Source organism: Microplitis mediator, chromosome 4 (assembly GCF_029852145.1).
Source record: "Microplitis mediator isolate UGA2020A chromosome 4, iyMicMedi2.1, whole genome shotgun sequence".
NCBI classification, from domain to species: domain Eukaryota; kingdom Metazoa; phylum Arthropoda; class Insecta; order Hymenoptera; family Braconidae; genus Microplitis; species Microplitis mediator.
Genome location: NC_079972.1, coordinates 6,267,762 through 6,281,121, shown reverse-complemented (window position 1 = coordinate 6,281,121; position 13,360 = coordinate 6,267,762). Strand labels below are relative to the sequence as shown.

Genomic DNA, 13,360 nt, shown 5'->3' with positions numbered 1-13,360 from the left:
AAAAAAACATGAATAAAATTAATTCACTCTACTAAAAAAATATTTGAATAATTATAAATTTTTATATAGAAAGCTTATCTAAATTGTAAGTATCTATATATACGAACTCTATAAAAAATGTTTCGTTAAAATTAACACGAATTACGTGTAAACAAATGATTTACACTCGTTTATATATTATTTTACAAAAGTCGATGTGTAAAAAAAGTTATGCACATGTATTTTTAAAATAACACAAATAAATGTTAAGATAGGAAATTGACGAAATATTCTATACTGCGTATACTGTAAAATTTTATAATTCTATAAAATGTTAGTATAAATTTTATAAAATCTCACAGTAATTTTTTTTGTAATGATTTTTTTTTAATGGATAATAACAATCATAGAATTATAATATTTTACAAGAGTATGTTTAAATAGATATTTATATTTTTAGATCATCTTTCCATGTAGAAATTTATAATTATTCGGATTTTTTTGTAGTACGGTATATTAATTTCATTTAATTATTTTTTATAAACATTGTATTTTAGATATATTTTTTTATTTTAATCGGGTAAAGTATCAATTTTTTTTACTTCCCGCTATGAAAATTAAAAATTTTCAAAAAAAGGGAAGTTATTGGTTTCGGTCCGATTTTCGAAAATCGAGTTTTCATTATATCTCGACGCTTTGAGATACTACGAAACTATATTCTGACTATTTTCGGATGCACGTCCGCATGTGTATGTTCGAACGTTCTTTGTGACAATCAAAAGAGCTCACCAAACTTAGAGCCGAATAGATTTTAGAGTCAATCGGTTAAGTAGTTTACAAGTTATACGAAAAATAAAAAATCAATAAACAATTTTTTTTCAAATTTTTGTCGCATAACTTATTGCTCCTCTGATTTATTTTTAAGTTTGATCAAATCTAAATCTCAACAAGCTCTTTTGATTGCCGCAAAACACGTTCAAATCGGTTGATTTGATCAGAAAATATCGTCTGACAAAAATTAGTTTTTTTCAGCAAAACGTATATATTTTTAGTCCATCTGTTTTTTGAGCTTAAAGAGCTCAAAAGTTTACTAAGTAATTTTTACTTGCAACGGCGAAATATTTTTCTTAGTGTATAGATTGATTTAAGTATAGACTTATTTATTTTACCCCGATCAATAGTAATGAACAGTAATTAACATCCAATATTGTCTGTTATAATATGATCAAATAGATGATTACATATACTATCATGTATGATCATACGTGATATCAAACATAACTATTTATACTCTTGTTTTATAGCATGTATGAGTCTTAAAAGTGAATGTTATATCACATTATATGATAATTGACAATGTCATGCATAATTAAGTATCAAGATTTAAATCCGTGTGTAATTATATAAGATCTGCATAATCACATCTGATCATACATGACTACAAAAGTTTAGCTGATTTGAAAAAAAAAAAAAAAAAAAAAAACTCAGATATGATCATGTATAATTAAATCCGTTCATTTTTAATATCTGATTACTGATTAGATAGGTTTATGTATGATCATATGTGAGTATTTTGTCCCGGGTAATTAAATACTAACTAAGACTTTTTAAGATTATTAAAATTTTTTTCACTAGTAACTTTATAAAGCAAAAAGAATATTGCACTTAATATTATTATTTTTTTCTTTAAATAATATTTTGTTGCTAAGTCATATCATGTTTCTTCTGATAGATAAATGCTGAGAGTTGAAAGTCAAGAGTTCTTTCTACAAAATTTTCATTATAGTACTTACTTATTTATTTAATGAAAAGTCAATGAATACTTACACTTTAGGTACCAATTCGAACCTCATGCTTTCTAAATTAGGATCAAGAGCAAGTGTTGCTTGAGCCATAGGTTGTACAGCTTCAAAGTCCCAATCAAATTCAACACCTGGTGGTGGAGCTCTTACAAAGTTACGGCGATCCTATTAAAAAATGATAATTATAGTAAAATAAATGATTTAAAATGAAAAATTGCTAGTTGTTTTATTATATATTTTAAAAATTTATTTATTAATTTTTTTGAAAATAATAATTGCGGAGCTTTGTTGTGTAAAATTCAACTCTCGTTTAAGTTTGTTCAGAGACAAAAGAATTTATAAATATAATAAGAAAAATGAACTTTTCTTAGCACAAAATATTACTTACAGATGAAAGAGCTAAACATTCTTCACGCAACACATCTTCGTTTGGTGCTCCAACCCATGGAGCTACAGCCTCACCTTTTTCGTTATTTTTACCAGCAATAAAAGCATCTTGCTCTTTATTCAGTTCTGCAATCATTCTCTGAAAAATAGAAATTAAAAAAAAATGATGTCAAATTTTTTATTAATTGTAAAATCGGTGTAATATGCATAGTTTTATGATAAAATATAATTTGAATACAAGTGAACTGACAATTTATCAATTAGTTTAAATTCAACTTATAAATTTACGTTTTAGTTTTATTTCTATAAATCACTCGGATATATTTTTTTAGAATAGGATAAAACTAAACATTTACTTTTAAATATATTTTTCTGTACAATTTTTATTTTTAAATATTGTGCAGTTTAGATTCTAAAACATAATTTGTCAATTAAGCAGATAAATAAAGCTGTTATTCCTTTAACACAAAAATTAAAAAGTCTAATTGTTAAGTAGTCACCTTAAAAAAAAAATTCAAAAAAACAAATATATATTTGGTTTTTTTTTTTAAATTATCGCATACCTCAAGCGCGAAAGCGCTAAGGTTGCTTTACTGACACTTATCTTTTTTCGACTATTTCACTCACACAACAATATTTCTATACTCTTTTAATTTTTTAAATGTTTATAAGTACTGTAGAAATAAAAAAATAAAAAAGAAACGATTAATGAAACCGTCTGATTAAGTTGGTCTACTGCGGATAAAACAGGAAAAAACATTTATTTGGGCCGACTCGTTCGTTCAATATCGATTTATAGTTGTGGAATGTTCTTGTGCGCCAAAGTACCCAACTAACACATAAAATTGTTATTTTCTTCTATTCTATTATACTCTACACTTACAATTGCCGTGTGGAACATTAAAATAAGTATAATTTAAAAATTGACTATTTTAATTTTCAGCCAGAATGTATGTGATAGAGCACTAGTTAACAATGTGAATTAAAAATACTAATTAATGTTACTTTGAGTAGTTTTGTATGCAAATTCAGCGTAAAAAATGATAGCGAAAAAAGTATTTTTTTTTTTTTTTTGATAAAAAAAAATCAATAAAAGAATAAAGATAATGTAAAAGTGATATCCATTTTGTGTTGCATGGAAATTTAATTATTTTCATCTCAAAATTTTACGAGTATGTATCATTTTTTTTTTCTTTTTATGATAATTGTCTTTTTCAGTTTTAAAATCCTACCAATATTATCTGAAAAAATAAAACCTTTCTCTCATCGAAAATGCATTTTATTTAATCTATTTTTCTACTTATACACGGAAAGAAAAACATGGGAATTTTTCCAATTTTACTTAGGAGAAATTCCCTTGTTGACATGGCAAATTTTACTTTATCAACATGGGAAATTTTACTAGGGAAAAATGGGAATATAACCATATTTTATAGGAATTTTACCAATATATTATAGGAATATCTTCCATGTTGCTATTGGAAAAATTTCCATGTAGACATGGAAAAATTCCTCTGTTAACATTGCTAAAATTCCTTAATTGACATGGGTATTTTTACCATGTTTACGGAGTAACTTCTTCTATATTGACATGGGAATTTTCCCCATGTTGACAAGGAAAAAATTCCGTTGTTAACATAGTAAATATTCCCATGGAAACATAGTATAAATATCCATGTTGGCATGGGAAAGATTTCCATGTCAACATAGGAAAAATTGCTATGTTGCATGGAAAAAATCTACAAGAAGCTAAAATCACTAAAATACCAAATATTTTGGTCATTTGTATCATTTAGGCTTTAAAGCGATAAAATAGGGATGTGTGAAGGTTTTTAGATTTACGAAAATAGAATTTCAAAGTTTCCGAAAAAATTTTGTGTAATTTAAATAAAATTTTTTTGTAGCACCTACGAATGAACAAATGTTTTTATAAATTCGATTAATATAAACGAGTACGTAAAAATCAATTAGGGGAGCCTGAGGCACGAAGGCCTCCTTAAGCCGGTTTTTTCTTTTTGTGGCTTTTAACCATCAAATTCATGTATTTTTCGTCTATTTCGGAAGAATCAATTAAAATTTTGTAAAAAATCGAAAAGAAATTTTTTTTTTCTGAGGCACGAAGGTCCCCCCCCCCCCAAAAAAAATTATAAGAAATAATTTTTTTTTTAATTTTCCGTCAAGTTATGACCTCTATAATGATTTCATCATATTTTAGGCCAATATGTGATATGTGGGGTAAAATAGACCACTAAAAAAAAAAAATTGTAACGAAAAAATTAACTTGACGGAAAAAAAAAAATTTTTTCGTCACAATTTTTTTTTTCGAGTGGTCCATTTTGCCCCACATATTACATATTGACCTGAAATATAATAAAAACATTGTAGCGGTCATAACTTGACGGAAAACGAAAAAAAAAATTTTTACCTAATTTTTGAGGGGGACCTTCGTACCCCAGGGGGACCTTTGTGCCCCAGGCTCCCCTACATCGTGTTTCCGACAGTATATAATCATCAATTCAATTGAATTATTTTGATTTACTTCATAAATTACGTTAAAAAAACATCAGTTTACAAATATTTCTCTTTTATATACATGGGAATTTCTACTTTGTTAACATGGGAATTTTTCCCATCTTAACATGGGAAATTTTCCCATGTTGACATTGGAGAATTTCCCATGGCATTAGAGGAATTCCAACAATGTTAATATAGGAATTTTTTCAATGTTGATATGGGAATTTTTCCCATCTAAACATGGTAAAAATTCCCATGTTACATTGGAATTGTTCCTATATTACATAGTTATTTTTCCAATGTTGACATAGGAAAATTTACCTTGTCAATATAGGAATAATTCCAATGTAACAAAGCAAAATTTACCATGTGACATTGTTACAATTCACATGTTGACATGGTAAAATTTACAATGCCAACAAAGGCATTTTCCCCAAGTAAAATTGGGAAAATTCCCATTTTTTTCTTTCCGTGTACGATATGGACAAAAAAGTGCATCAATTGGCTGACCTAGCTGATGGGCATCTTCAGAATTTATATTTACTATATTGAAATTATTTCAATTCAAAAATACTGCTGTATTATATTATATATTTATACAGGAAGAAAAAAATTTAGGAAACTTTAAATATTAAATATTAACAACAGATGAGTAAAATAAAATGAAAATATTTGAATAAATGGTTCAATTAAATGGATTAACTTTCAAATACCGTTTTATGGTAAACAATTTGAGCCTATTAGTTTTTTATCGTACAATGTCAGTGTAATGATGTAGTAATAGAGTTTACCTGGTATTTAATTCCTGATCTATCGTCTACTACATAAAATTTTTATAGGCATATCTATAAATATATATATATACACTGATATCTACGTAATGTCATTCAGAATATTCTGATAACGGACATTGATTTTTTCAACCCTTGACGCAACGCTTCTCTTGGGATATTTTGACACAAGTATCAGAATTATGTATTCTAGTCATGTTATATATATATATTTACATATGTATAATATAATATAATGTCAAAGTACATAGAAGTGATTGAGTTCAGTATATGCTTTACGTTATTTGATCGATAGATATCGACTGAACGAATATATATATATATAAGGGTGCGTCATTTCAGAGCAAAATTTTTTTTTTTTTAAGAGCTTGTGGAAAAAACCAAAAATTACTACAAAAGAAAAATTTTCGCTCAAGAAAAAAAAATTCTATCTCGATTACAGACCTAGTTCATTGAAAAAGTCTATTTCCCATTTAAATAACACGGGAAAACTTTGATTCAAACTATGAGTTTTTCGAACTCGTTATAACAGATTAATAGAGCGAATAGACTTATACACATTTTTGTAGGAAATTGAACGCTCTTCAAAATAGGTCTCTTACCATTTTTTTTGATAAATCTACCCTGTGGCTGCCACAGGGCCAGTCCTGTTGCAATCATAGGAATAGTCTTGAAATCGCGACAAATATATAATATAAGTGAATTAACGGAGTTGGAGACCAACCCCGATAAAAATATTTTTTTATTATATATATATATATATATATATATATATATATACATATATATATATATATATATATATATATATAAATATATACATATATATGCGCGTGTATGCACACATGTGTGTGCGAGTGTACACGAATGTTTGTGTGTGTGCATGTATGTGTGCGTACGTCCGTTTGAGAGTACGCACTTGTGTGTATGTGTGTGTGTGTGCAGAAAAAAATATATATTACCGTCGTTGATTCTCAACTCCATTAATACACATTATTACTCTTATTATGAATCTGAGATTATTCCTGTGGCTGCAACAGGAATGGACATGTGATTGCAACAGAAATAGACCTGTGACTGCAACAGGACTGATCTTGTAGCTGTAACAGAAATATCCTGTTGCAGCAACAGGTTATTCCTGTTACAGCCACAAGATCATACTACAGTAACGTTGCTAATGCAGCAGCATTGCTTTTTTTTCCGTGTACGAATAAAAATTAAATTAGAGATAATTTATTTAGACAGCCGCTAGGGGTAATTATTATTCGTAATTGTGAGTAAAAATTCATCTGATTGATTTTTACTCACTGAAAGAGTAAAATTTCGTAATTATACACGGAAAAAAGAAAACTAGAATAGTTACTGAATAAAATGTAAAAACAAGCCCGTCATATTAAGCCCCTTCGCATCATGAGACGTGCAATACTTCCATGAAAAGAAAAGTACTTGTTCCGAGAAATTTTATTTTCTTTAACCAAAAAAATGCAGTATTGCTACCAAAAAATAATTTATCTTGCTCCAAAAATAATATCTCTTACTTTAAGAAATATTAATTCTTGAAACAAGTGAAAATTTTTTGATTTAAGCGTAAAAATATGTTGACGTGAGAAAAAAAATTTTGATTCAAGATAAAAATTTGAAGATAAATGTTTACTTGGTGCAAGTAAATTTTTATTTTCCGAATCGATCAAAAAAAAAATTCTTGAATCAAGAATATTTTTCTTGATTCACGCTAACTGTTTTTTCTGTGTATAATCGCTAATATTGGAGCATGGGTCTTGGCTTAGCGCAACGTGCACTCACATATACTATTTTGAAAATATTTACTGACAATTGAATAGAATTAGTATTTTTGTACATCCAGCTAATTGCCGTGATACTGTCTAAAATTTCAATAATACTTAATAATAATAAAATTTCAGTAATAGTTTCACTTTCTACATTAAGGTTCATAATTGAATGCTCGCACTGTAAATTTTCTCGAACCACTCAACAAATTTTCTTATTTGATACTTTAAGGGCGATAGCCACTGTGAGGATCGAAAAAATAGGTGATTTTCAGGAATTTTTTTGACTGGAATAATAAAGGAATTTGGGGATCGGGTTTTTTTTGTTTACTAAAGTATATATTGAAGATAATTCTCCTAAATTTTCATTAAAAAATATCATGTTGTTACAAAGTTATAAGCATTTTTGTGGAGCAACAAAAAAATTTCCCCCACCACGGTGTCATCTCTAACTCAAAAACGGATTATCAGAAACAAAAAAACCAAACGGCGTTGTAATCTGTATGCATGTGGTTATCGTTGCACATAGGGGATTTTGAAAATTTGAATTTGAAAAAACATGGCGACATATTAAAAATTTTTTCGTTATTTTTTCTCATTTTTTTGGATTCAAACAGCCCTAAAAAATCTTAAAAATCAAAATTTTCAAAATCCCCTATATACAACTATAGCTACTGAATAGACGAATACGGCAAAAAAAGTTGCGAATCGGTTGATATTTATGCAAATTACAGATACCACCAGTTCAAAAAAAGTAGTTTCGAGAAAAACGCGTTTAAAGTTTTTAGTCGATGCAGCGGTCAGTTGACGCGCTGTCACAAAAATGACTATAACTTGAAAAATATTCGGAATTTTCATATAAAACTTTAAATACATATTTTTGAACATATACACTTTGATTTAATAAAAAAAAAAAAAATTTTTTTTTTTTGAAATTTCACAGTGGTTGTCCCCCTTAATTTTTACACAACGGCTAAACTGTAATTTTTACAGTTTTAAAGAGGAATAAATGATTTTTTAAAGAAAAGAACTTTCTGTGAGCAAAAGATAATAATTATTTTACATTTTGTTGTGATCGATTTACATTTTCAAACTTTAAATATTACTGCTTAAGTTGCAACTAATTTTTTACAGGATAAAATTTAAAAATTACATTATACATTTTAACTTTTGTAAATTTTAATACGACGGGCTTGTTTTTACATTTTATTCTGTAACTATTCTAGTTTTCTTTTTTCCGTATAGAAAAAATTTTCAGCCAAATCGAAGGGGGTCGAGTTCTAAAGTGGTCGATTTGGCGTGGAATGCCCTATATAACATACTATTATATTTCTAAATAAAAACTGATTTGATTTAATTCTGTTGAATTTTTAAATCAATGAAATCACTACAATAGGTTTTTCTGCAGGATTATTTCATTGTTCAATTAAACGCAAGAGTATATATATATATATATATATATATATATATATATATATATATATATATATATATATATATATATATATATATATATATATATATATATATATGTATGAATATGGACAGGAAATAACAGGCGGCAATAATAAAATCGTTACTACCGAATCTATATACTTTCTTGTATATTGTTTAAAATAACTATAACATTTGAAAATTATTGTTTTTTTTTAATATTTAATAGTAAAAGCTGGCATTGTCCTTATATCTATATCGAACAATACGTGAAGAGAATACAGAACGGTATTATGTGATCTATGTTATAAAACATACATGTCACGTTTTTTTGAATTCATTAAATCACTAAAATATATGTATCAATAGGAATATTAAAACGGAAAGAATATATGTTCTGTTTTCAGTTTATAGATTAACTTTGTGATAAATTAATTAGCTTATTAACATTTGTATTTATACAACGAAATACTGTAGATATATTTTATAGACATGAGAAATTTGATAAAAAATAATAAAATACTGATGTATAGCTCAATTGATTAATAAAGAAATAATCTGAATTATTACATGTAAAATAATAGATGGAAAGGTACATTTTATTTGCGGAAATTCCTATTTATTACGTGCCATCATCCATTAGTGAAATCGATGTTTTCGTGGTTATTGTTTTCTGATATACATATACTAGCTGCGAACACCCGCTTTGCTGGGTTATTTGTTGGTGGTGCATTTAATTGTGTTAAATTTTTTGAACTGTTCTGAAATTTCGAAAATGACCTGATAAGTTCTGAAATATTCGAATGTCGAACATCACTACAAATCAATTCCGATCGTTCTCAAATATTTTTCGACGAGGTTGTTCCGATTATTTTCGTGTGATTTACGACTTTAAAACATATTTTTTAATTTTTATAAAATTTTTCAAATTTTTAAAACAATCCAGAGCATCCTACACCGATAAAATTATTATTAAGTAATTTAATGTTTATACATATATAGGGGAGCCTGGAGCACGAAGGCCCCCCTCAAAAATTAGGTAAAAATTTTTTTTTTATATACCGTCGAGTTATGACCTCTATAATGCTTTTATTATATTTCAGGGCAATATGTGATATGTGGGGTAAAATTAACCACTCAAAAAAAAATTGTAACGAAAAAATTAAATTGACGGAAAATAAAAAAAAAAATTTTTTTTATCATTTTTGGGGGAGAGGGCCTTCGCGCCCCAGGAAAAAAAATTTTTGTCGATTTTTTGCAAAATTTAGACTGATTCTTCCGAAATAGACGGAAAATAAACGATTTTGATAGTCAAAAGCCACAAAAAGAAAAAACCGGCTTAAGGGGGCCTTCGTGCTCCAGGCTCCCTTACTCGAATTTTCTAGAATGTTATCTGATTTCCTGAACCTTGCAAAACATTCTAGACTAATTAGAATCGTTTTTATGAGATTTGAATGAACTACCTATAATCTGGAGCTTTCCGAATGATTCTCCAAATATTCGCAACAATCTAGAACATTCTAGACTCATTAGAATTTATTTCAAGTGATTCAACTCAACTAAGTTCAGTTTGGAGCATTCCAAATGTGTCTATAAATTTTTAGAACAAGAAAACATACTTGACTAATTAGAATTAATTTCAAGTGATTTAATTCACTGAGTTCAATTTTGAACATTCCAGATGCATCTCGAAATTTTTAGGACAATCTAGATTATTCTAACTCATTAGAATTAATTTCCAGTGATTTCAATCTAATTAGTCTAAATTGGAGCATTCCCGATGTGTCTCGAAGTTTTTAGAACAATCCAGAACGTTCTAGATCAATTAGAATTAATTTTCGAATAATTTATAAACTTAATTTATATTTTTGGAATTTTTTAGTTCAGTTGTTTCAAAGATATTCGCAAAAAACCGTTTTTTACCATTTCTTTCTCCCGCGATAACTCTCGAACGAATTATCCGATTGAGATGGCTAAGGCGGCAATCGACGCGTTTTATTGAGTTATAGAGCTGATTAGATTTTAAAGTTGATCGTATAAGTCGTTTCTGAGAAATCAATAAAACACTAAAAAAAAAAAATATTTTTTTTTCGTAATTCACCAATATTTTCGAGTCTATTTGATCAAATGATCTGAAATTTTCAGAATTATAGACCGATCACACACACACACTCGGACATCATTCTGAAAATAGTCAGAATAGCTTCCTAGGACATCAAAACGTCGACATCTGATAAAATTTCGATTTTCGTAAATCGGGGTGAAAACAACAACTTCCCGAATTTTCCGAAAATCGTCGATTTTCTTAGCGGGAAGTTAAAAATAATCGGTAGCAGCTACCGATTGGCAGTCGGTAGCCACTACCGATTTCAATTGGTAACGGCTACCGAAACAGTCGGTAGCTGGTATCGATTATTTCGGTAGCAGTTACTGATCGAAATCGGTAACTGCAACCGATTATTTCGGTTCTACTGACGAATTTTAGTGGACATCAAAAAACTATTTCTAAGGGATGTTACACGGGATGTGTGTAGGAGTGTGCGTGTGCGTGTGTCTGTGTGTGTGCATGTCGCATCCCTAATACCAAAAAGGCATATAATTTTTTTTTAATTCACCTATCGCTTCATAGTGAAGAAATTGATCGAAAAACAAAAATTAAAATATTAATGCCAGAATGGCCTATAACAGCAAGCATATGCCTTTTTGGCATTAATTTTATTTTTAATTTTTTAGCTAATGCCAAAAAGGCGTATAAATAAAAAATCAATAAAATCAACGAATTGGTTCAATTAAATATTTATTAACAAAAAATGAATGAATTTAATATTTTAATGATTATTTATTTATGCGCCTTTTGAGCACTAACTAAATAATGAAAAATCAAATTAATGCCAAAAAGGCATGTGCTTGCTGTTATAGGCCATTTTGGCATTAATACTTTAATTTTTGTTTTTTGATCAATTTCGTCACTCTGAAGCGATAAGTGGCTCCTAAAAAGTTTTCACCGAAAAATCTGAAAATCAGTCGTCGAGCTTCAAAATGTTTTTTTTTTTTTTTAAATTCACGACAAGACCATTATCCACATAAATCCAGCTACTCAAAACTCACTGAAAAATTTCGAAATTTTTTTTGACTTTAATTTTTTCCCTTAGTATATTTAAATTTGAATTCACGGGTTCAACTTCATGGTAATATACTTTTTTTTTATATGCCTTTTTGGCATTAATTACCATTGTCCCTAAAAGCAAAAAGGCTTATGTATATTTATAGGCCTTTTTGGTTTTAATTGTTTTTATTATCAAAATATTCATTTCAAATCATTTCTAAGCGATTGAGCAAAAAAAAAAAATTATATGCCTTTTTGGCATTAGGAACGCGATGTGTGTCCGTGTGTGCGCGTGTGCGAGTGCACATGTATATTCCCCTGTGTACGTAACTGATACCAAAAAAATCGGTGATAGCTACCGAAATAATCGGTAACGGCTACCGAAAATTAATCGGTAACAGCTACCGATTATTTCGGTAGCCGTTACCGATTGAAATCCGTATCAGCAACCGAAAATTAATCGGTAGCGGCTACCGATCGCCTACCGATTATTTTTTTCCGTGTAGACTGAAATTACTTGAAATTAATTCCAATGAGTCTAGGATAATTTAGACTATCCTAAAAATTTCCAGATGCATCTGGGATGCTCAAAATTACGCGTTTTATTAAGTTCTAGAGCTGATTAGATTGTGAAGTTGATCGTTCAAGCCGTTTCTGAGAAATCAAAAAAAAAAAAAAAACTAAAAAAAAATTTTTTTTTATAATTCGCAAATATTTTCGAGTCTACTTGATCTGATGATCTGAAATATTCAAGAAAGTTGATGGCCAACAAGCTCCTTCGATTGCCGCCTTAACCATTCAAATCAATTGATTAGTTAGAAAGTTATAGAGCGTTCACAACCACACACAGAAAAAATTTCTTGGCCCAAGAAAAAAATTCTCTTGCTCCGTAAGGTGTAACGTTATTTATTATTTATGCAATAAAAAAAAAAAAAAAAAAAAAAAAACCATATATGGAGCAATGTATTGATACTCGTACTTGGCCTCGAATAATCTTCTTAAAAAAAAGTTAAGTCAGGTAGAGTACAGTAGTAGCACGTGGTAGTAGAAGAACATGACTTATACTCTGCGGATGTGAGTTTATTGATCCGGTAAGTGCAGCGAGAGAGTAGTATAGGAAGACTAAAGAGAGAAGGTTCGCGCTTCTGACGTAATATCAGCTGTACCTTCACAAAAAGTGGAGCAATAGAGAATTTTTTTTTCTATTTCCGAAAGACCCTTAAGCTTATTTGTTATATTTTTTCAATTTAATATACGCTTTTTCCTTACAGATTTATCTTGACAAATCATACTTTCACAGGTAAAATAAATTTTAACTTTAATTGTCATTTTAGTTATAAACTGTCTAGTGGTTAAAATTTTTTTTTACCTTCAATGACAATTTTTAATATTTGCTTTTAAAAAAATAAATACGGATCATTTTCACAAAATTTAAAAATAATTTTTTTTTTTAAGTTATTATTTTTACATGAACCCTCATAATTTTTAATATTTTTCAATGAAGATAAATATAGCCATACTTTTTTCCCTCATAAATATTACCTCTTGTAAGGCAATGTA

The 13,360-nt window shown here is 28.5% G+C and overlaps 1 protein-coding gene across 10 annotated transcripts in view; it reads right to left on the bottom strand.

The window, feature by feature from the left end:
* The window catches only part of LOC130666506 (synapse-associated protein of 47 kDa), a 49,891-nt gene that overhangs the window by 17,821 nt on the left and 18,710 nt on the right, over positions 1 to 13,360 (bottom strand). For all 10 annotated transcript variants that reach the window (XR_008989688.1, XM_057467569.1, XM_057467570.1 and 7 more), the window contains exons 5-6: positions 2,170 to 2,307; positions 1,807 to 1,946 (exon numbers count right to left, since the gene is read on the bottom strand). Coding sequence is in view for 9 of the 10 variants with exons in the window: in XM_057467569.1 (XP_057323552.1) it covers positions 1,807 to 1,946; positions 2,170 to 2,307 (278 nt within the window). In the remaining variant the exon portion in view is untranslated. The remainder of the gene's footprint in view (positions 1 to 1,806; positions 1,947 to 2,169; positions 2,308 to 13,360) is intronic.